This window comes from Pseudorca crassidens, chromosome X (assembly GCF_039906515.1).
Source record: "Pseudorca crassidens isolate mPseCra1 chromosome X, mPseCra1.hap1, whole genome shotgun sequence".
In the NCBI taxonomy this organism is placed as follows: Eukaryota; Metazoa; Chordata; class Mammalia; order Artiodactyla; family Delphinidae; genus Pseudorca; species Pseudorca crassidens.
The window spans coordinates 123,007,173-123,031,822 of record NC_090317.1 but is presented as its reverse complement, the minus strand read 5'-3'; the positions used below and the strand labels follow the sequence as shown (position 1 = coordinate 123,031,822).

At 44.1% G+C, this 24,650-nt stretch overlaps 1 protein-coding gene across 12 annotated transcripts in view; it reads left to right on the top strand.

Moving 5' to 3' along the window:
- Positions 1–23,827, top strand: part of RAB9A (RAB9A, member RAS oncogene family) — a 53,274-nt gene extending 29,447 nt beyond the window's left edge. For 2 of the 12 annotated variants that reach the window (XM_067724130.1, XM_067724131.1), the window contains 3 exons: positions 18,706–18,798; positions 19,450–19,477; positions 22,733–23,827. In XM_067724130.1, the coding sequence (XP_067580231.1) occupies positions 22,764–23,369 (606 nt within the window). In that variant the 5' untranslated portion in view covers positions 18,706–18,798; positions 19,450–19,477; positions 22,733–22,763 and the 3' untranslated portion in view covers positions 23,370–23,827. Of the gene's footprint in view, positions 1–2,542; positions 2,757–2,966; positions 3,254–4,112; positions 4,258–6,119; positions 7,641–18,705; positions 18,799–19,449; positions 19,478–19,528; positions 19,634–22,732 lie in introns of those variants that run through there. The other 10 variants (XM_067724129.1, XM_067724135.1, XM_067724128.1 and 7 more) reach the window with 10 other exon arrangements.
- The last annotated feature ends 823 nt before the right edge of the window (positions 23,828–24,650 follow it).

Sequence of the window (24,650 nt, the reverse complement as noted above, 5' to 3'; positions counted from 1 at the left end):
TATAATCAATTTAATTTTCTTTCTTTTTTTTCTGGCCGCGCCACGGGCCATGCGGGATCTCAGTTCCCCGACCAGGGGACCAGGGATCAAACCCGCACCCCCTGCAGTGGAAGCGTGGAGTGTAAGAAGTCCACAGTCAGTTTAATTATAATCAATATTTATTATACCTGAATCTGGGGTCCACTTACTTGTAGCTTTTCATCAGAGACACCAGAGGTGATTTCTTTCAGACTCCAGCTTGAAATGGAGTATTAACTCCCAGTGCTCATAGTAATAAGTAGGTGTTATTTAAGGAAAGGAATCATTAATGCCCAGCAGCCTTGATCTCTTTTTCCTCCTTGAGTGATGCACTAGATGTTTACAGAATATAAAGGCGAAAACCCTAATTAGATGAAGGGGGCCAAAATACGTCAGTTCTTCAATGTTTTTCGTCAGTAAACAAGCTCATGGAGCAAGAGTGATAGAGACCATCTATCTAAGTTGTGTCAGCTTGCCAGCCACACATGTCCAACAACAAAAATGCCCCAAACTTGCCCTTCAGGGAAAAATCTTTCCACCCACCCTACTCTTGCACTGTCAAATCGATTAGGTAAAGAAGTGGATGGTGGGGACTTCCCTGGTGGCGCAGTGGCTAAGAATCCGCCTGCCGATGTAGGGGACATGAGTTCGATCCCTGGTCTGGGAAGATCCCACATACCGCGGAGCAACTAAGCCCGTGCACCACAACTACTGAGCCTGCGCTCTAGAGCCCATGAGCCTCAACTACTGAAGCCTGCGCCTAGAGCCCGTGCTCCACAACAGGAGAAGCCACCGCAATAAGAAGCCCACGTACCGCAACTAAGAGTAGCCCCTGCTCACAGCAATTAGAGAAAGCTCGCGCACAGCAATGAAGACCCAATGCAGCCCAAAATAAATAAGTAAGTTTAAAAAAAAGAAAAAGTGGATGGTGGAAGAGACCAAAATATACAAGTATTCTTAAGAGTCAGCTGGCTAGTGTCCAAGTAAGAGTTATTTCAGAAAAAGTAGCTTTCTGCAATTCTTTCTTCAGGTGCTGACTATGGCTACACTCAGATATGTTTATATGCCTCACTCACATTTTGGAACAGCGTAAGAATCACTTGTAGGACCTTCTTAGGGCCCTTTTTCGAAAAATCTTAGCTTTCTCAAGGCTTACTTTAAGTCAAGATACAATAATTTCGTAAGTGCACCTGTTAATAGCTGGTTGGTATTACCGGTTACAGAGATAAACCCTTACCCCGTCACTCCTTGGCTATGATTATGACACATGATTTTCAGGTAGCATTTCCTTAGTGACCCTATGGAATGCTTGTTGCAGTTTAGTCCAATGTATCTGACACTACGTATTTTTATTTTCTTTTGGAAAATTAACTCTAATGTTCTTATATGTTTGTTTTGTTGTGTAGTTTTAATTATGTGTTTTAAAATAAGGTAATGAATATCTCTTCCTCCTCCCTATTGTCAATAGGTTTGTATTTTATAAGCCTTTACTCATGTTTCCTTGGGGAAATAACCTATATGGATAAGATTTTTTTTAAATTTAATTAATTAATTTATTTTGGCTGCACCAGGTCTTAGTTGCAGCATGTGGGCTTCTTAGTTGCAGCATGCATGTGGGATCTAGTTCCCCCCACCAGGGATGGACCCCAGGTCCCCTGCATTGGGAGTGCCCAGTCTTACCCACTGGACCACCAGGGAAGTCCCTAAGATTTTTTTTTTCTATAAAAGAAAAATTCATTGAAGCTCAAACTAGAACTCAGTCTTTATTACATGTCCCACTTCCACAAGTATTCTAAAATTGTCTTTTATATTGATACTTGTGACAAACTCTCTCAAATAGAACCGTTCTAGTACTGAATGAAAAGTCTTAAATTAGATTCATTACCTGAAAATGACTCCCTAAAGAGCCAGAGGTTAATGATTGTGGGCCCAGGAAATAATAAAAGTGAGATCCTTCTCTTGGAAAATAAACAAACTAAATCTGCGCTACAAAATATATTTAGAGGGACTAAAAATCCCTCTTTGGTCTCCAGGAGCCTGTATCGGAAGACCCGTGCGATCAACTCCATGTTTAAAGTGAGGAATTAAGATGAGTTTCCTCAGTACCCCCTTTTCCCACTACTGCTTTTTATTTAGAGAGGACAGAGGCAGTAAAATTTTTAACAAGAGCAAGGAAATTTAAAAAATTTACTCAAAAATCCTGTTATTTCACAGTATCACAGCTGTTCTCATTTTTCATCTACTCGTTTGTCTATTTGCATATTCATTTCTCAACGTAATCACAGCATCCTGTGATTGTGCTTATGCGATCTGTATATTTCCACTTTACGTCACCCTTTAAAGATAACTATTATTTCGTGCTCTCTCTCGCGGAAGCGTAGCCGTAGGACCAGAGGAAGAGCCGACCGGAGGAGAACCCGGGATTTAGCTAGAACTGACAGGCACGGAGCGGGTGAGGGCTGGGCGAAGGAGACCTCGAGGCCCCGCCGCCCCCGGGCCCCCCGACGAGGCCCCGCCCCGCCTTCCCAGGGTTCCCGCCGGCGAGGCCCCGCCCTCTTTTCCCCGGCCCCGCCCCGTCGCCATGTTGTTCCCTCGGTGCTGGACGGGAGCAGCTGTAGTCGGACCCGGACAGTGCTGCGGACGTCAGCTGGCCGCTGGGTCCTCGACCCTCTCTCTTTCCTCACTGCACCCGGACGGGCCGGCCCGGAGCTCCCGGGCTTCCTCCGTGTGGCTGCGAGGTGAGCGGGGCGCTGACTCCCCTCGGGGCCGGGCGGGGGCCTAGGCGGGCTGCGCGGGCGTCAGAGTCTGAGAGGAGCCCGCGGGCCGCGTGTGCGGCCTGGGCCTCGCGCAGCTGGGGCGGGAGGCGTGCGTGGCCCGTGCGGGTCACTCTCCCGCCCCCGGGGTGGCGGGGCGGCCTGTTGCCCCCTGCCTCCTACTGACTGACGCAGGTGGAAAGATGGGGTCGCGCACCCGGGGAGAGAGACACACGCCCCAAGACAGACGCCCAGACGTCCTGGAGACACACACACGGGGAAGGAGATCCATCGACACCTGGTGACACATACCCAAACACCCAGGGAAAGGGACACATCCACACCAACCCCCGGGGAGACACACAGGGTCACACGGAGAAACCCACCCAGGCACGCCAACCCAGCGCACTCCCGCATGACTCATGGAGAGAAAGCAGAGGCGCGCACGATTTGATATTGGCGACCTCCGACCTGCTTCCCAGGTGGATATTTGCTAAGGTGTTGGGGCCACTCGGAAGACCAGTTGGGACGTGTGGGGTGTTATCGGATTCAGACTCTCGCTAGGGTTTCGTAATCGTGTTCCTCTCTTTCTTCCAACTTAGTATGTAGGGAGGCAAGATGAAAATTTTAAGTGCTGACCAAATAATTGTGGAGGTATCAGTTGGTTTTTGGGTGGTGGTTTTTTTCTTTTCAAATGATGACACATCCCGTGACCGGGGTTCTTTTTAGGAATGACTTTTCTGCTAGTTTCCAAATTGTCACGTGACCACGCTCTTTTTGTAGGATTTCGGAGGCCTGATGAAAATCAATAGATTTTGGTTCCTTTTAAAAAAATCAATTAAAAAAATTTTTCTTCCGGGTTTGTCTTTCTCTGGCATCATTGTAGTGGAAAATACGTAAATTGCCCGTAATCTCAAAAACCGTTGGGTGGAACAAAACTGAAGAGATGAAGGAAGCTCGGTATTCTTCAGCCAGGGACTTTTAAGAAGACTGTTCTTTGTTTCGCTTTTAGAAGCTTAGGTTGAAGTTATCTTCACTGCTTGCCTCCTACTCTCTGCATCTGCTGTGGCCGTCTGGGGCTTTCAGTATTTTTGTGTGGACATTGTAAATTCCTCTTGTTTGTACTAAAAAGTTTCTGGCTTGCTGACTTATTTACTTTGGAAACTTTTGTGAGTTGGGGATATTTTTGGTTTATCATTTGTGAGGTTAGAATAGACGGAGGAAAACTAAGTAGAACATTGCTGGCCTTGACTCCAAGCCGGGTTCTTGGAGACTAAGGAAATACTTCAGTGCTCTTCCCTCTTGTCCAGCCTCTCCTATTTTCATTTCTTTCTTCCTCAGCCACTTCTTCCATCTAGACTGTGGTACTCTGGAGGCCTGCAGATAAGTTCCTTTGGTTCTAGAGACGAACTTTTAGTCTACCCTCATTTCTTACCATTTCTTGGGCGGCCACTCCAGCACTGGGAGTTCTGTGCATGTAAATCCTGTAAGTACATCATTTCATTTACTTCTCACAGCATTTCTGTGGTATTAGCTCCATTTTAAAGATGAAGAATTTGCTGGGGCGTAGGAGGGGTAGGTCTGGGTGGTGAGGGGGCAGAGCCGGGATTCAGAGCAGGGCTGTGTGAGTTTAGAGTGGTAGTTCTCAGTGGGGGGTGGAGGGTATTTGACAGTGTCTGCAGGCATTTTTGGTTCACACCTGAGAGGGTGTGCTGCAGGCACCTATTGGGTGGAGACCGGGGATGCTGCTCAACAGCCTACAATACACGGGACCCACGGCAAACAGTTGTCTGGCCCAGAATGTCGCTCGCACCCAGGTTGAGAAGCCCTGCTTGACCTCAGTCTGTGTAACTCCAGAGCTCACAGTCAGCGCTTCTCTAGTTCTTCAAATGTGATGTTGGTTCTTATTTAGGGTACCGCCTCCTCATTTTTAGAAAGAGCAGGGGGTGGGGAGGATTTGAGAACTTGAAGAGATTTCCCTTGATTAAGGGACATATTCATTCATTTGAAAGATTGACCAAAAAATTTCTGATAACAGAATCTCCCCTCACCCTTTTTTTAAATATTTATTTATTTGACTGTGCCGGGTCTTAGTTGCGGCACTTGGGATCTAGTTCCCTGACCAGGAATCGAACCTGGGCTCCCTGCATTGGGAGTGTGGAGTCTTAGCCACTGGACCACCAGGGAAATCCCTCCCCCCCTTTTTTCTTCCGAAGGCAAAAGTGTCAGAACTTGAGAGTCACTGAGAGCCCTTGAAGCAGACATAGGGAATTTGGTTTCTGTATTATTCCACTTGTCAACAAACATTTTCTGAGTAGCCCGTCGGTTGCTGATACAAAGGTGCTGGTGATATGAAGGGCAATGGGGAGTCCCCACCTCCCTGAAGCTTACAGTCTAATCACAGTCATGAGATCACGTTCTAACTTTGTCCTAGAACAAAATTTATTGCCCAGCCAAGGTCATGGGCCAGGTGTCTTTAAACAAAACAGCTGGGGCTTCCCTGGTGGCGCAGTGGTTAAGAATCTGCCTGCCAGTGCAGGGGACACGGGTTTGAGCCCTGGTCCGGGAAGATCCCACATGCCGCGGAGCAATGAATCCCGTGCGCCACAACTACTGAGCCCGCATGCCACAACGACTGAAGCCCGTGCACCTAGAGCCCATGCTCCATAACAAGAGAAGCCAACGCAGTGAGAGGCCCCTGCACCTCAACAAAGAGTAGGCCCCGCTCACCGCAACTAGAGAGAGCCTGTGCACAGCAACAAAGACCCAATGCAGCCATAAATAAATAAATAAATTTGTTAAAAATTTTAAAAAAAATAGCTGCACGCCAGCACATAGGTACCTGTGTCATGGCATTTACTGTGGGTGGACTTAGGTGAAATGGGGAACGGTTGATGTGTTTTTCTTTTAAATTTTATTGGAGTATAGTTGATTTACAACGTTGTGTTAGTTTCAGGTGTACAGCAAAGTGATTCAGTTATACATATATGTATATTCATTCTTTTTCAGATTCATTTCCCATATAGGTTATTACAGAATATTGAATAGAGTTCCCTGTGCAGTACAGTAGGTCCTTGTTGGTTATCTATTTTATATATATATATTACTGTATGTATGTTAATCCTAAGCTCCTAATTTATAAGGTTGATGTGTTTTTGATAGTTTTGTCAGTTGACCACATGTGAATATTTACAAGAAACAAATTGGGAAGCCATTCTTGTTGAGCATAAAATTCTTCCTTGAATTAGCCTAAGTAGACAATAGTTCTGCATGCATTTTATCATTGAAATCAAGAAATATGGGGCTCCCCTGGTGGCGCAGTGGTTAAGAATCTGCCTGCCAATGCAGGGGACACAGGTTCGATCCCTGGCCCGGGAAGATCCCACATGCCGTGGAGCAACAAAGCCCGTGAGCCACAACTACAGAGCCCAGCCACCACAACTATTGAAGCCCACGCGCCTAGAGCCCGTGTTCCGCAACAAGAGAAGCCACCGCAGTGAGAAGACCACGCACTGCAACTAAGAGTAGCCCCCGCTCGCCGCAACTAGAGAAAGCCCATGCACAGCAACAAAGACCCAACACAGCCAAAAATAAAAATTAAAAATAAATTTATTTTAAAAAAAAAGAACAAATAAGCGGTGACATTTTTTTAAATTGAATTTTGCATTCTTCCTCTGGCATTCTCCAGCCTGTTTTCACCATGCCTAAATCTAGCCCCTTCAGTCCATGTAGTGCTTCATTCTGGTGGCAGATATAACTCTTAGGTGAACTTTGGGAGTGAGTGAGAGGAGTCCAAAAGGGTTGGTTCTGGGAGTTCCCTGGTGGCCTAGTGGTTAGGATTCTGGGCTTTCACTGCTGTGGCCTGGGTTCAATCACCGGTTGGGGAACTGAGGTCCCACAAGCTGTGCAGCACGGCCAAAAAAAGGGTTGGCTCTGTTTAGCAATCACTGTGAGTGTTATTCTGTTATTCATGCGGTTGGCACGGCATCTTTTGTGAGGAGCTTTGCTTTTTGACTCGTGCTGATGGACAGTGTGTTGTTCATTGCTAATGGATAGATTTCTCTGCCTCTTATCAATTTTTGTCTGCTGTGGGGTAGAGGGAATGCTAAATTATACACCTAAAAATGATTGCTATCGCGTGGCGTCTAACAAAGGGATGTGTGCTCTGTTACTACTGGAGGGGTTTTATTCTGGGAAGGATCAGAGGAATTGGTGCAGGAAGAACATCCACTTGGAGGAGTCTTGCTGGATCTGCAGTTGGCTTGCTTCTCTGGTCAGGTTAGGTCACCACATTTCTTTCTTCATAAAATGAGATGCTTTTACTTTATAATGTATGTGTATGAGAATACATGACACCAAGTAAAGACGTCACATAATTGGCTTTCAAGTACAGGCATACCTCGGAGATATTTTGGATTTGGTTCCAGACCATCGCAATAAAGTGAGTCACACAAATTTGGTTTCCCAGTGCTTATAAAAGTTACATTTATACTGTACCTGTCTATTAAGTGTGCAGTAGCATTATGCCTAAGAAAAACAATGCTTGTACCTTAATTAAAAAATACTTTATTGCTAACAGATGTTAACCATCATCTGCGTCTTTAGTGAGTTGTAATCTTTTTGCAGTACTGACATCAGTGATCACAGATCAGCATAGCAAACATAATAATAATGAAAAAGTTTAAAATATTGCAAGAATTATGAAAATGTGACACAGAGACAAGTGAGCAAATGCTGTTGGAAAATGGCGCCGATAAACTTGCTCCATGCAAGGGTTTACCACAGACCTTCAATTTGTAAAAGCCCACAGTATCTGTGAAGTGCAATAAAACGAGGTGTGCCTGTAGTTCTGCCTCAGGCAATTTGCTGGTCAAGGGGAGAGGGGGGGGGGGAGAGAGAGAGAGAGAGAGAGAGAGAGAGAGAGAGAGAGAGAGAGAGAGAGAGAGAGAGAGAGAGAGAGAGAGAGAGAAACACATCTCACTTGAAAGCTAGCTAGGTAATAAATTTGTTAGTGAAAACCAAGGACAAGAAAACAGGGCCTGTGACTAAGTAGGTCTTCAGCAGAACATTTATTAAGGATTTTTTTTTTTTGAGGGGGTGAACTCACAAAACGCCTCAGCGAGTTTGGAAAGCTGTGATGCAGATGAAAGGTCAGGGTACCTGAGGGAAGGAGGGGGGACCCAGGAGTGTAGGTGGAGAGGGGCCGGCTACCCTGGGTTAGGGAGGTGAGGCCAGAGCTTGCCAGAAAGCCTGGGCGTGCCCGCTGGGGAGAGAACTCGGAAAACTCTCCATTTCCCAGCGTGAATCTTGGTATTGTACGTGTAGTGAAGTTGAGCTCTCCGTGTTTCCACGTTCTGGGTTCTTCCATTACTTTCTGTTAGTTTTTGACCGTGGCCGGTACAGGGTTTAGGATGCTGTTGCTTATCATGAACACAGAGAAGATGAGATCTAAGTGAATGTAGGCGAGGTCATAGCTAGATCAGCATGGGCTCGGGAGAGCCGGCCGTGTGTTTTGGAAGAAATATAGAAAGAAGCGAAGCAGGCCATGGAGGCTTCACGCTGGCTTCACTGAACCCGGCTCATTTCATCACGGGGAGTCTGAACACAGGCTCCACTTGTGTCCGAGGCCTGATGCCTTACAAATGTCTACTGTGTTTGATGGGGATGGAGAAACAGTATGGAACAACTTTCTACATTCATCCCATGGCCACATTTCATTATCCAAGTGTGAAGGACAGCAGAGCAGTGTAGCCAGTGAACTGAGCTGCTGGGTCAGCGTGAACTGTTTTCATTCCAGGTTCTTATGAACTGGATTAGGTTTGGGGGTACAGAAGCCAAGCTCGTTTCCAGAAGATTTGTTCTTTTGAGAGTGGTTGTGTTATCAGTGTTAGAGAAGCCTGAAAGACGCCTTACAGATTCCTGTTTCTGGAACTTGCTCTGTAGAACTTTAACAGATAGGGAGTGTTTAAATGATTTAACAGGTTTGCAAATGCTGGAACTCCCTGGGGTGTGGTGTGTGGCTAGGCGATCTCTCGGGTGTGCGCAGTTTCACACTTGCATGTGTAACCAGAGCAGTGATTAGGTGAATACACCTGAACATACATATGTGGTTTAGTTGGAAGTCAGAACAGAAGAGCTGCTTGAAGGCCACATGTTGGTGAGTGCAGAGCATTTTCTAGAATGAGTTCCAGTACTCTTAAATAAAATTTCAGCTATGCTCTTTGGGAGCAAACAGCTCCTACCCTCATATCCTCTTCCACATTAATATTTGCACAGTACCTGAATTTTATCACACTAGCCCTGGGAAACCCCGCCTCACAAAGATACGGTGTCATCGAAAGGAATGTGGTGTGAGCTAACGTGGGGACTGAACTCCCTTGAGCGCCAGTTGTGTGGCATCCTGTGGGCGGCCAGGACCTCTGTGGTGCCCTCCAAAATATCACATACCCTGCCCTGCCTGGTTTCCTGTGTGCACTGTCGCTTGATCTCCCCTCCCTCATCGTCCAGAGTGTTCCATCCCCAACTTCTGCTGCACACAGTTTATTAGGAAGTGGGTCTGCTGGTGGAGAAAGGGGCCCCTGGGTGCAGAGGAGGTGTCATGGGGTCTACCCTTGTGCTTTCCGCCCAGCCAGCCTGTCTCAGTCAGTGTTGAGAAGTGCCTCGTGCCCTCTGGGGTCTGTGTGCTCTCTGGGGCTGGTTTCTCATCGTCAGCTGCTTCTCCCCAAGTTAGGATTTCTGTCTCTTCAGTTTGTCACTGCTGGACCATTTGCTTTCCATCTTCTCGGTTTTGTTGTCTCTCATCTACAGTTGTTCTCTCTTATTGTCCTTTTTGGGTTTGTACATTTTTTAGACCTTTCCTGTCTTCTGATGGGAGTGAAGGTCACACATGTTTGACCTGCCCTGTTTAATTAGACCAGGGGGAAGTTATTTAATCTTTATGAACTTGGTTTATTGATCTATAAAACATGGGTGGTAGTGTCCGACTTGCAGGTGACTTCAAGGTGCTCTCTGCCAGGTACCTAGTAGACATTCAGTGAACAGTGGTGGCTGATGTTACTATGGTCATAGCGTTTGTTATTTGAGCAAACAAAAGAATGGCAGTAGGTAGGGAGGGAAGTGGACATGTTTCTTGTGTGGGTGAATGAAGTGGGTAAGACAGAAGAAGAAAGAGATTTTGAAAATGGGGGAAATACTTAGTTTGGTGTTAGATATGTTGAATTTGAACTGCCATCAGAGTACCAGATGAATATATTATAAAGGGGGTTGGAATTCTTATCTGGTGCCCAAGGGGTGGGAGGGTGGAGGTGGGCTTTAGTTTAGGAATCACTGGGTTTTATATCCCAGGAAGATATGGTTTGGGAAGAGGTAAGCTCATCAACCTTGTGGTACATCTCCTTAAGAACCCGTTAGAAAAGGGAGCCATCTAGGTTGCAGAAAGCCAACGGGGTGAGGGGAAGAGAAAGCAGAAACTATTGTCAGAGTAGTTTTATGAACAATGAAGTAGGAAGCATTTTCAAGGTCATTGCCAGGCTGTTTAGACCTAATAGAGGCAGTAATGGTGGCTGAGTCCTGGCTAAGACTTGAAGGTCCTACTGAGGCCTCCAGCTATGGATGTGATACTTACAAGACCCTTTCCTAGTTGGGCCTCCATTACCTTATTTGTTTAAAAAAAAAAAAAAAAGCCTTGTGTACCCTTCTGAGATTTTATATCATGTACATTCAGATAAATCTCTACATCTCAGAGTTCACTGTCTACTAGGCGGGCCTCTGGTGAGAACATTGGTCAACCATGAGCGTGTGTCTCTAGAAGTGTACACAGGGAAGTCCTAAGAGAGGCACTTTTTTCATTATTTAGGGCTGCATGTGCCTTAGGGCATTTAGATGAGGACTGAGGAGAAGCCAATGGACTGGCCATTAGGAGGTCTCTGGTGACTTTTGCTGACATTCAGGGGGATAGAGGGGTTGAGAAGCTGCGTTTAGTGAGAGGGTAGAGGGTTGATCAGGCACAGAGCCGAAATGGGTAGTGATGGCAGAGTAAGTTGGGGCTTGGAAAGCTTTTTGTAAGCGAAGTCAGCTTCAGTACCTTGGTGGGGACAAACTGGAGCATCACTGATGGAGAAGTGGGATGAAGTGAACTTTATATTTCTTTAATTGATCACACGAAATATACAAAAGCTACCTGCAGTGCTCTTAAATTTCTTCTCATTTTGACTTGGTGACAACTTCCTTGAAGAATGGGAGCCTCTAATCTAGTTGAGTCCTGTATGCCAGACATACAGCTGTTCTCTTTAAATAGACCTTGGGAAATTCCACTCCTCTTACTTAATTTCTCTAACAGCCAAAGAGTTCTACCTGCTGTGGCCCTCGTGGTCAGTGTTGCTATACTAACTCTTCCCTGAGCTTATATGGAAGTTCTCCAGCTCTTAACCTTTTCTGCTGCAAATTAAAGATACCAGTTTTCTTATCTAACTTGAAGAGACAAGTCAGAACCAAGGTTCCCTTAAGTTACAGCAGATCATTTAGGAATCACATTTAGTTTGTGTTTTGCTGCTTTAATGTATTTTTCTAACATGCATATTAAAATTCATTTCTTTCAGGACTTCCTTGGCAGTCCAGTGGTTAAGACTCCGTGCTTCCAATGTAGGGGGCGAGGGTTCGATCCCTGATCAGGGAACTAAGATCCCACATGCTGTGCGGCATGGCAAAAAAAAAAAAAAATCATTTCTTTCATAATGCAGTCTTCTTCCTGAAGTACCTAGGTGTACTTCCCAGTATAGTTTTCCTATTTTGTGACCTTTATCCATTTCTTTGCATTTTAATTCTGTCCCCCAAAGTGCAGCCTTTAACTATCCCCACTCTTTTCTGTCAAGCATTTCAAGTGCCTTTTTCAGGTGTCTTATTATAGGTAGATTTATGCTTGTTCCTTTTAAGGACTTCATTAAATAAAACAAAGAACAAAATGTGATCCTCACTTATAGGATTAGCAGTTTCCTGGGAATAAGTCTCTTCATTGAACTGTCACAGTTCATGGTCAAAGTGTAATATTAGGAAAGTCTTATGGGTGAGGGAAATAGTAACGCCACGTAAAGATGAAAGTCTTGAGGGTGTTATGAACTACACAGATCGATCACACGAAATATACAAATATTGCAGACATGTATTGATCATTTCTTGAGGTCCAGATTCCTTTAAGAATCTGGTGAAACCTTTTTATACTCTTTCCAGAGAAAGGCTCAAGTACATGCTTCCATCCGTACCCTCATCCTTATTTCACATGTGATTCTAGGAGGTGCATTTTCCCCCTGCAGCTCCTTCATTAAGCACACTGGATACCTGTACTGTTTAATACAATACTCATGTAGCTATTTAAGTTTAAACGAATTGATATGAAATAAAATTAACAATTCACTTCTTCAGCTGGACCAGCCGCATTTCAAGTGCTCAGGAGACACATGTGGTTAGTGACGACGGTATTGGGCATAAGAACATTTCCGTCATCACAGGAAGTTCTGTTGGATCATGCTGCTCTGTACTTTCAGGATGATTTAAGAAAATTGAATTCCTTAACCAAATCTGTTTTTTTCTCCTCTCTTCTCCCTTCCCACTCTCTCCACCACTGTTAATGGTTAGTATACCTAACTACAAAGGTGCCTTGTTTTAAGCAAAATTGAAAGTATGTGTTTCTTTAAAGTTTAATTAGCTCATCTTCATAAAAGAGTACTTACTGAAACGAGTTCCTTAAGTAGAGTGAGCTGCTCTGATATCGTGGTAGCGTGGTTTGATTTACACAGCATTTTCCTTGTCTAGCTGTCTCTGAGGTAATGCTCAGTGGCCACCTAGATAATTTATTTCATCTGCCAAGTTGTGCCTCCAGTTTGATCTGTTCTTGTGGAATTTTGCTTAATTCTTTTTGTTTTGGTTGACCTTTTGCTGTAAGAGATCACGCCCATTATTACACTTAATGACTTCCTTGACTTGCCTCTCTCGTGTGTTTCAGCAAAGACGACCAGGAAGACTGGAAATAAAGGGTGGAGCTAATAGGCTGTTAAGAGAGACACCTGTATTAAGATATGAGGAAACAAATACACCTCAGGCAAAAATAGAAATAATGTAAGGATTATCCATGCTTTTGTTGCCTTGGTTAGTTTCTTCAAGCCTCGGTTTCTCAAGCTATGAAATGAAGTGGCGGGCTTCCCTGGTGGCGCAGCGGTTGGGAGTCTGCCTGGCGATGCAGGGGACACGGGTTCGTGCCCCGGTCCGGGAGGATCGCACATGCCGCGGAGCGGCTGGGCCCGTGAGCCATGGCCGCTGAGCCTGCGCGTCCGGAGCCTGTGCTCCGCGACAGGAGAGGCCCGCGTACCGCAAAAAAAAAAAAAAAAAAAAAAAGAAATGAAGTGGCATGCCTCTCACTAGGGTATTCAGAGTGAGTGCAAAAGGAATGTGTGATTTTGGGGGAAAAAAAATTGTTCCTAAATTTAAACCAGGAGTGATAAATTCAGTTTAAGGTTTTGGAAGTGAGAGTTAGTCACGGGGTTTCAGATTTGAAAATCTGAAATTTTGAGGAAGCAGTTTATAAACCCAGCCTACTCTCCCTTTGATAACTTGTTAGAGGAATGTCGTTTTTCAGCGTTTCCTGTTGCATTCAGTACTTATTTTAAAGAGGTTTCCTCATGTGACTTTCAAGTAAGAATCAATTTTTTTGTCCTCTCCCACACATTTCCCCCCCCCCACATTTTAATAGACCTCAAAAATAGAATGGGGGAAGGAACTAATTGAATAGAGAAACACAGAACTGTAAGTACGGTAAGTACAAATAGAAAAATAAGAGTAGAATAACAAGAATGAAGGAGGAAGTAGTTCACTCTTTGTTCTCAGTTTAGCATTCATTTGGTACCTCATCGAATGGAAAGCTTTGTACTAGATGTTGCAGAACCAAAAAAGGACAAATGAATGGATGGCATTAGGTGTTGTGTGTCCCTCCCAGGGAGTTGACGCTGTAATTAGGAAACACATGTACACAACTGACAGATGGTTAAAACATAAGTGAAGGAGAGCTGTAATAGAGGTGGAATGATGATGAGAATGAGGAGAAAGATTAGGTTTCAGGGGGCGGGGGGTGGGGGTGGCAAAAGTGGGCCTTCGGATGACTAGGATTTTCATAGCTGTTGATGTGTGCGGGGGTCCTGCTAGTCTAAGATAAGGACCTGAGCAAAGGCTGGACAGTAAATGCCTGTGATAGGTTTGGGGATGGTGACTTGTAGGGATATAATTGAGACAGGCAGGTATATGAGGTTGGATCGCTCTTGGAATGCCATGCCCAAAATCCTGTATAATAAAAGTTATAAAGAAATAAATGGGTTTCATTATCTGTAAGAATGGAGGCAGTTAGATCAATGACCAATAAATACTGTCTACCTTTAATCCATACAAACATTTCTATTTGAGATATATATTCTCCATGCTTGGGTCTGACTCCCCCTTGGTTTACTGTAATATAGTAATTGGCTTTGGAAGCCAGCATGGGGGTGGAGAAGGCCAGGGAAAAGGCTACTACTGATATACTATCCATAAACAATTGATAGTGCAAGATAAAAGTACACAATAGAAAAGCTGGAAAAATAGTGTTATGAAAAGGAAAGGGTTGGCATACAATGCACTTTTTTTATCTTTAGTTTTGAGGTATTTGCTGAAAGCATGGTTTATTTTCTTTCCTGCCAGTAACCTACTTAACCAACTTCCTGTTCAGATTACTGTGCGCCATGTATGACATGCATTGGTGCCACCACATGGTATTGTAATCCTAATAGAGTATCTATTGTGTGTGTAACTTTCTTATTGAAAAGGATACTGCTGAAGGGACAAGGAGATCATCTGTGGCACGTGTAAATCTAATGTTAGGGTCTTACTGCTAATTCTGAGGCCGATGTAATTCCCATACCGTAAAATTCACCTTTTTAATGTATACAATTCAGTTGTTTTTAGTGTATACACTAAATTGTGCAACCGTCACCACTATCTAATTCCAGAGTATTTCTGTCATACCCGCCCCCCCGAAAAAAAAGAAAGAAAGCAACCCCATACCCATTAGCAGTTACTCCCGATTCCCTGGAACCACCAATCTACTTTCTGTCTCTATGGATTTGCCTATTCTGAACATTTCATATAAATGGGATAATATATATATGGCCTTTTGTGTGTGGCTTCTTTAAATTATAATGTTTCTGAGGTTCATCCACGTTGTTGCGTGCATCAGTACTTCATTCCTTTCTTTGACTGATTAATCTTCCATTGTATGGATAGGCTACATTTTATTATCTATTCATCAGTTGATGGACATTGGATTGTTTCCATTTTTTGGCTATTGTAAATACTGCTACTTTGAATATTCATGTACAAGTTTTTGTGTGGATGTGTTTTCATTTCTCTTAAGCATATGCCTAGGAGAGGAATTGCTGGGTCATGATGTTAACTCTGTGTTTACACCTTTTTGGGGAACCGCAGAATCGTTGCACCATTTTACCTTCCTACCAGCAGTGTATGAGACTTCTAGTTTTCCCACATCCTCAGCAACATTTGTTATTGTCTGCCTTTTTGGTTTTAGTCATCCTAGTGGGTGTGAAGTGGTGTCTCATTATAGTTTTGATTTGCATTTCACTACCTGGCCAATGATGTTGACCATTTTTGCCCATTTTTAAGTTTTTTTTAAAAAATTATTATTGTTTAATTTAAAGAGTTCTGGATACAGGTCCTTTATCAGATATATGATTTGCAAATATTTTCTCCCCTCCTGTGGGTTGTCTTTTCACTTTCTTGACAGTATCCTTTGAAGCACAAAAGTTTTAAATTTTGATGAAGTTCAGTTTACCTAATTTTTCTTCTGTTGCTTGGGTTTTGGGCTTCATATTGAGTTATTTTTAATATAATCTGAGTTACAGAAAAATTTAAGAAGCAGTTGTCCTTAAGGTCTGGTGGATAGCAGTATTTGATGAAACTTTAAAAGAAAATCATTTCTATTTCATTTCAATTAAGGCATTCAGTCAAGCTAGGCTTTAAGTGAAAATGAAGCTTTAAAAAATACTTTTGAGTCTGCCAACCCCTGCCCAAATTGCAGATTCAAGAGCAAAATAAATTATTTTGGTTGCTTTAAAAAATACACATTTGATATTAAAAAAAGCAGTATGAATTTGCAACCAAATCAGGACTTTGAAGACTGAACTCGGTATTGATTATTCGAGGTTTTCTTGCAGACTTTCATGTTAACCTGTGAGCTTTTACATGGTGTCATCACGGTGTGCACGTTCTTCAAGTTTATCACTTAACAATGTATTTCTACAGACCCGAGTCTCCATGTCTCCTCAAGGGCGGCAGACGATCCCCAATTATGCATTTAGGTCATTTCCATTTGCCCCACTGGGAAAGTCCTTCCTTCCTTCCTTCCTTTCCCTCCCTTCCTTTCTTTCAAGATGGTTTTAGAATGGTATGGGTATGTATTTTTTGGTAGAGTCTAGAAAACTGACAACTCAGGGAAAAGTCTGGGCATTTTTGTCGTGGTATAATACATTTCCATTAATTGAATCTTTTTAGAGAGCTTGTTTCATTATAAAAATGAAATTGCCATGGGACTTCCCTGGTGGTGCAGTGGATAGGACTCCGTGCTCCCAATGCAGGGGGCCCAGGTTTGATCCCTGGTCAGGGAACTAGATCCCACATGCATGCCGCAATTAAGAGTTCGCGTGCCACAACTAAGGAGCCCGCGTGCCGCAACGAAGGAGCCCACGTGCTGCAACCAAGACCGCACGCATGCAAATAACTATTTAAAAAAATGAAATTGCCATGATAGGCATGCTGATTTCAGTATTGTCTCTGCACATAGAGGTATGTTTAGGGTGTGCTAGGAGCGCAGGGGAAGGGCTTCACGGGGAGACGAGGTCTAGCTGCATCTCCAAGGGTGAGCAGGAGTTCGCCGCCCACCAGAGAGCAGGAGGAAGGGTTTGTAGTGAATATCCTACTGCAGTCTCAAGTACGAGGCCCAACCACCGCAGTTTTCAACCCCAGAGCTCGCTGATACCATTGGTATTGACAGTTGAGAGGGATCGTAAGGGATCCATCGCAGCTCTACCCGAGGCCTCCCTCCTGCCCTCGCCACAGTCTGCTCTTGATCGCAGCCAGCTACCTTTCTGGACTCCGCATCTGTTCAGGTTGTGGGCTGCAGAAGCCATTTCAGGGCTCCGCTCACTCCGAGGGTGTCAGCAGAAATCCTTCCGTGGCTGCTGAGGCCCTGCCCCTCCAGTCCCGTCGTCACAGCTTGCTCCGCTCTCCGCGGCTCCAGGTGTTTGGCCCACCCTGGGCTCTCCCAGGACGTGGGGGGTGCCTTGGCAGGGCCTTCGCACCACTGGTCCCGCTTCCTGGTTCTGGCCCCTCCCCCTTCTCACAGGTTCCTCCTCCTGCTGCTGAGCTTTGTCGGTGGTCAGACCAAATCCCCCAGCAGTGGACTCAGCCTTTGGGGAGGCTGGTCCTAAGGACAGCGTGCGCCTGACATGGTCATGGAGACGCTGCTTTTGAACAGCCCACGCTGGAGACTGGTGCATAGTCTCGCGCTAACGCAGGTGAACACTGCCGGTGGTCCTCTGGCCTTGGAAGTTACCACTTTCTTTAACTGAGCGGCAGGTGAAGTAGCTCTCTGTGTTACAGGATCGTGTTGGATGAAAATGTAATTCCCTTGATAGCTGGAATCACGCAGCTCCGTGAGATGCTCACACCTGGGGCCTGGTCTGACCTAGGGAGCCGCAGGGGCAGAATCCCTGCACTGTTTAAGCTGTTGTTTGGGTTTTGGTTGGGTGTTGTACTCTATAGCACGTACCTCTCATCTGTAAGACTTGCATCAGTTGTAACACAAGAGGGTTTGTGCCCGGATTGTCAGCTCCCCCAACTACTAGCCCCACCTGCCAGGGCCTGAGTGTGGCCTGCATCCTGAGTGCCTGGGCCGGGGAGGCACGCACTGAGGACTCCTGCAGAACTGCTTTCCCACCTGCTCCACGCGCTTCTGGGAGGCGCCGCAGGGTTCTGCAGATGTGTGATTGCAATTGCATTTAAAACATGTTCAAACTGTGGAAACTCTAATAGAACTCAGATGTGCTTTATCTATGTGTCAGTGGATTGAATACTAGTAGTTCTGTCAGATTAACTTGTTTTTGTGCAGGTCTCGAAATAAAGCAAGCAAGTGGAAGACGCTTGCCATTGCTACCCCTTCTTTTCATTGTACGTACGAGAGTAACAGGAGAACCCTCTGAAATAAATGCAAAGGCAGCCGAGACTGCCGCGCCTGTGGGTTAACTACTGCGCTTTGGAGTCGGTCGCATTCCGATCTCACTCCCCCCGTGCCCCCCCCCACTAGCTGTGTGAGCTCAAGCAAGGACCGTAACGTCTCTGAGTCAGTCTTCATCCATAGGGTAGGGATAATGAGAGGCTTGTGAGGAGTGAACACAGTGAAGCAGAGTCAGTGGCTTGCAGGGCTCAGTCAGTGTTAGCGTGGTGATGGTGGTGATTTTATCCTTAACCCCCAAATATCAAGATTCTGAAGGGTAGCATTTTTTTCATCGATTGAATTTATAAGTTGAAGGCTGCTTTATGTAAGTCCCACAAAAATGCCCTTTGCTTTTAAAAAAGGGAGGGACAGGGGTTTGGAACTGTGGGTTTAGACCGAAAGAGGCTAGTACTTCAGCACAGCTCTGCCTACTCGGCACAGGAAACCTTCACCCTGAATTTGGTCTGTAGGACTGGGATCCTTTGGCTTCCTAATGTCTGCCTGCATTGCCCTCTCGTTTGTTCTGCCCATGACTCTTCTGAAATTTGACTGAAGAAATGGCCATAAAAGAAATCTACCTAGTTTCTGTAAAACTCCCAGTAAAGACTTCTTCATGCGTCCATTCCACAGAAACTCCCTGCACTCCTATAATGAGCCTGGCACAGTGGTGAACCGCTTTCCCTGTTGTCCATGTCCAAGTGGATCTCCCCGACAGCCCTAGAGGTAGGTACTGCTGTCACCAGAGTCCCCAGAGCTGCGGGATGTCAAATAGCTTGTCCACAAGTCTGTGCTCTTGGCCTTTGGCACAGGGAACCAGTTCTCCTTTCTGACGGTGGGCCTCCATTCGCTCACAAAGTTTCCTGTCTGCCTTGGCTGCCCAGAAAGAAGCTTCACGAAATTCTGCACTGCCTTTAGTCTTTGCCTGACGTTTCCTGTGTCACATTGGGTGCCTCTCCCTTGAGTGGTCCTTCTTTTTTCCTTCTTTGTGTTAGCTTTATTCTGTGGAATATGGTTGTTCTGAACCACTCAAAATTTGGGCAGATTTTGAATAATTTATATTTTACATTTCATCTTAACCAAATTTTACAGCTGTCTAAATGGGATACTTAGAAAGGTAGGATGGGTGGGGGCAGGTGAAAAACTTGTTGGAAAACAACAATGGTTAAAGTATAGTATTTGATTCTAGGGCTATTTTTAGGCTGAGAAAGGTCATGGGCAGCTTTCAGGTGTAGTTTTCCTTTTAAATTAAGAATCTAGCTACTAATGGAAGTCAGACATTTCTTTTGCATTTTAATTCTTGTGTTTACTCTTAAAGTTATGAAAACAGATTGAATGTACATTGCTAAGGTGTGCTTTATGATTTTTTCTTTGCAGATGATGATGTTTGAACTGAACAATTAAGGTAAGATTATGGCTTATGTGACATGCTTTTCTTATGCATATTTCTTTGTAGGGTTTAGCTGATTGCTAAAGTCATGTTTTAGCTTGGGTGAAGAATATTGCCTTTGGGCAGTCCTTCTAAACTGGAGTATAAAAGGCCTTCATATTACATTTTAAGGTAAGTTTTGAAAAGAACGTATCAGGATACCTTTATTCATTCAGCTTATACTAAAGAAGTTTCAAAGCATTTTACTGTTTTCAGAGAAGAAAAAGGGAACATTTTTAATGTTCATAAACTCATTATGTTAATGTAGAGATTGCATGAAGCTAGCTTTTGTTAGATGTCAGTGGGAAATAAGATAGTTTGTATAATTATCTATATCACCATGCATGTTTATATTCAATGCTGCAGTTAGACTCGGAGAGCTGTTTGTGTCTGCATTAGTTGTTTGAGCAAATGCCAACGTACCCCCAAATAGGATATCTGGGAGGCCCCAAACTATAGATGAGAAATGTAAAAAATTGTACCCTATTTCCTGGTGTGTGGGTCTAGCATATCCCAAATTTGTTTGCTCAGAATAAGGGCACAAACTAGGAAATCCCACATTATTATGAAAAAAGAAAAGAACTATGGAAGTGTCCTGATAGAGTTAATGAATTACAAATCTCAAGGAATTTCTAAGACTTAATTTGGTAGATGTATGTAACCACACATCTGGGTGGAGGTTGTCAGATTGCACAGTCTGGTTTATAATTTGATGTACAGATCCTAACAAGTTGATGCTGTACAATGAAACTTTGTGTCCAGTGAGGCAGTTAGAGACTTATTAAAATCCTGAGATAAATGATAGACTAGAATTCAACACATCTGTTACACCCTTGTAACACAATGTGGAACGTCTGTGTTTATGTATCTTCAAAATCATGGGAAAGGAACAATCTTGGGATGGGGGGCTGCTGGGGGAGGTTCCCAGTGTGGGGGATGACTGTGCTGAGCGGTTCTGAGGGCCCCGTGGTTAGTTCGTGAAGCGGGGCTGGGTTCGCCAGCAGAGCGAGCAGCACGTGTCGGGACGAAGGCAAGGGCGAGCGTGAGGGCTGAGCCTGTGGATCTGAGTTTCACTTCCCTGTAACAGTGCGTTTCTGAATGGCTGATGCCAGGAATGGGGAGCAGGGTCAGATGTCTTGCCTTAGAAGTTGGCCTTAGAACTGAATCTCTGGAGAAGCACTGAAGAATGTTAAGGAGGGAGCATTAGATGCTTTCCTTATGTCAGAATAGTTGGTGTGCTGTTTTGGTTTTGCTACTCTTTTTTTCTAAGTTGAAGTCGTGTAATCAAGATTCCAAAGAATTAAACAAAGGAACCGATTTAGTGCACTGTTACTATGTCAGGAAATTAAAGGGCTTGAGATAGTTTGAGTTTCCTCCCTAACATTAATTTAGCCGGGGCATTGGGCAGAGCCATCCACTGAAGTCGAAAAGTCTCCAAGTAGTACGCACTTTAACTGCCTCACACTTTTGTTGGCCAGTTTAAATTGTATTAATTATAGTAGTAATTACTGTAGTAATTTAAAAACACCAATAAGAGTTAGGGACGAGTTGCCACATATTTATAAGAATAGTGTGTAGCATGTAGTAGGAAATGCAGAATTCTTGCACGTTATGGGAATTGTTCAGTTACATTATACTGGGTCATACTTGCATATAACCAGGCGATTGCCAGATAATGTTTGTTTACTGCAGTGATTTTGCAAATTCATCCTAGTCAATACAACAATTATTGTTCATGCCTTTATTACCTTCCCATTGAGGGATTCACAATATCTACTTTCATGTGAAAGTTAATTACCAATTTTGCTCTAGGGCTGTGCTGTCCAATACAGCTGTTGGCTCTTTAAATGTGACTATTCAAATTAGTGAAAATAATATAAAATATTATTTTATATAAATTCATTTATATATATGTATATAATTATATAAAATATAATTTTATATAAATTCATTTTCATTTTATATAAATTCATTTCCTAGCTCCCACTAGCCACTTGTGGGTAGTGGCTGACAGTCCAGATGGAGGACATCTCCATCATTGCAGAAAATTCTGTTAGTGCTACTCTAAAGGTTGTCTTCCTTTACAAATATCTTAAAAGCCATTTAATACTGAAATATTTACAGTTTAAATGATATAATTTGATTCAGAATAATTGGGCAGAAGGAGAATGGGACGCTGTGGAGGAAACAAGATTTGCTGTAAGTTGATAATTGGTGAAGCTAGGTTTAGGGTCTGTGAGGTGTCATCATATTATTCTCATTATTCAGAAATTGTGTATGTTTGAAAATTTTCATAATAAAGAATTAAAACAGAAGCCTTAAATAGGAACAGTGCTCCCACCAGCCTACAAAAGGGCGTCTGAATCTCCGTACCCCCCCAGCCCCCCCCAGGGGACTGGTGGTGGGGAGGGGGAGTTAGTCCTGCCCCAGGGCTTCCCCTAAAGGGTACGCATGGTACCACAATTTTGTTTAATGTTCATTTTATTCCCCCTCGAAACACACGAGTAACAGCCCAGGCTCACATTTGTTCAGAAGAGTTGGAGCTGCCCAAATGAATCTTGTGGGTAGAATGTGCTAGGTTATAATATTATATCAAAAATTCGAGTGGTGCTGACATTAATGTTAGCCAACTCAAAATAGTGTTCCTAATGAAAAGAATAGAGTCCTTTACTCGGTGGTTGGCTTCGGTCTGTTCACAGCCAGATCAGTCAGTTCTGTCTCTGGTTTCCTGCTTACCAGCTCCTATGGTGATGGCGCTGGGAGAGAGAAAGAGGGGGTTGTCTAGAAACCCGCTGGCCTGAGAGGAAAGCCATCAGTGAACACTGTCACCATGCCACCAGAGGGCTGTTTGCAGTTGCTACAGAAACGTGCCCACTTCGGTGTCCTACTGCATCTCTAACAGATGGTGGCAGGTCTTATTGTGAGCCAAGAGGAACGGTTGAGAGGACAGTCTTTGGGGTCAGACTTGGCCTTGAGTGCTAGCCTCAGTCAACGGTGGCCCGAAGAAGGGGAAGAATGAGCCCTCAGCAGCTGTCAGAGAGAGTGACGGTCAGGTGGTGCCTGGCACGAGGTGGAGGGCTCAGTAGGTGACATCTCTTGCCGTCCGGTATTCCCTGTGCAGAAAGGAATTGGGGCTCTGTGTTTTATTTCCCTTAGACACTGACATTCATAGAGGCATGTAGAACCATGTACAGGTCTAAAGGAATGTAATGGTACCCTTTTATTTTACAGGGTTCCGAAATCAGAGATCTTGAGATTAAAAATGGCAGGAAAATCATCGCTTTTTAAAGTAATTCTCCTTGGAGATGGTGGAGTTGGGAAGAGTTCTCTAATGAACAGATATGTGACTAATAAGTTTGATGCCCAACTCTTCCATACAATAGGTGTGGAATTTTTAAATAAAGATTTGGAGGTGGATGGACATTTTGTTACCATGCAGATTTGGGACACCGCCGGTCAAGAGCGGTTCAGAAGCCTGAGGACGCCATTTTACAGAGGTTCTGACTGTTGCCTGCTTACATTTAGCGTCGATGATTCTCAAAGCTTCCAGAATTTGAGTAACTGGAAGAAAGAATTCATATATTATGCGGATGTGAAAGAGCCCGAAAGTTTTCCTTTTGTGATTTTGGGTAACAAGGTTGACATCAGCGAGCGGCAGGTGTCTGCAGAAGAAGCTCAAGCCTGGTGCAGGGACAACGGCGACTATCCTTACTTTGAAACAAGTGCAAAAGATGCCACGAATGTTGCAGCGGCCTTTGAGGAAGCAGTTCGAAGAGTGCTTGCTACCGAGGATAGGTCAGATCACTTGATTCAGACAGACACGGTCAGTCTGCACCGAAAGCCCAAGCCCAGCTCATCTTGCTGTTGAAGTTCGAGAGGTTGCCCTTGCGATCTAACCAGGTCACACACATGCACAGATAAGCACAGGGTGGAGACAAGAATTCGTGTTTGCAGCAATGGATCGTGTACTCATAAAATTAAACTAACCATATTGCTGCCTTGTTAGTGGGTGGGAGAAGGGACACATCCACTCACAGGAGAATCTCTTTACGCAGTAATGGCACCTTACCTTTATAAGTTGTAACGGTTGTCTAATAATGTTTAATTTAAATATGTATGTCACAGAGCTAATAAATGAGATGACCAAGACTTTATAATTAAAACAAAACACTTGAGTATTCTAGAAGTTACTGTTTTTTCCCCGGGAAAATGGAGAACTACTTTTTCTATGTGTATATTTTTATGTAATTAGCACTCTGTTCCTGGTTCAGGGAAAACATGTCCTAAAGCAATAATGTTAGATATTAAAGATTAAAATCCAGTGCATTTGCCGTGTAGTCATGTGATTTGAGGATGTGTTCATTCGGTTTAGAATTATGTGCGTGTTCGCTTTTTCATTCTACGTATCAGGATTGATCTCACTTGTAATCACTTGTCGTTTGTGTGCCCCCCTCAACCCCCAACACAGAAGCCGGCTTTATCACTCTTGGAGGAGGTACTGCTTCTGGATTGTACTGTGTGTGCGGGTAAATGAAGACATCTTTATTTGGTCATGTATTTATTCTGTGTCTTCTACGTCACTGAGCTTTGTTTAGTGATTTGGTCTCAAGGAGATTTTTCGTCATTCTGCTGCAATGAGCAGCCTTATTGATAGAGCAAGTTGTGGTCTTTCATGGGTAAAGTGCACCCACTGCGCCATTCATGGCGATCCCATCCCGCAGAGGCACACCAATGCCAGGCGCACGTGTTAGAGAGGACAGGACCCTTGGCTGTGGAGCGGTGGGTTATCAAGCGACAAGCTTTGGGGGGGCTGTCCTGTGCGGGGGAGTACATTTCGGAACAGCTAGGTTGGGAGATTTCTCTCCCTGGCCCCGCTCCTTGGAACCACTTGACACAGAACGCCAATACAGTAAGCTCAGCTTTTGAAAATCTAATTTCCTAACACAACAGATTTGGCTCTAAGCAAAACATTTTCACATTTTAAATCTGGGGAAATTAAATCTCCTTATAGTCTCAGGTTAGAGAGAGCTGTAGTTTTTATTATTTATAATCAATTCCGCCCCGCCCCACCAAACTATAATCCTCCATTCAGAAAACAAAATAGGAATCCACCATTAAGAAACGAGTGTGTATTATATATTCCCTTTGT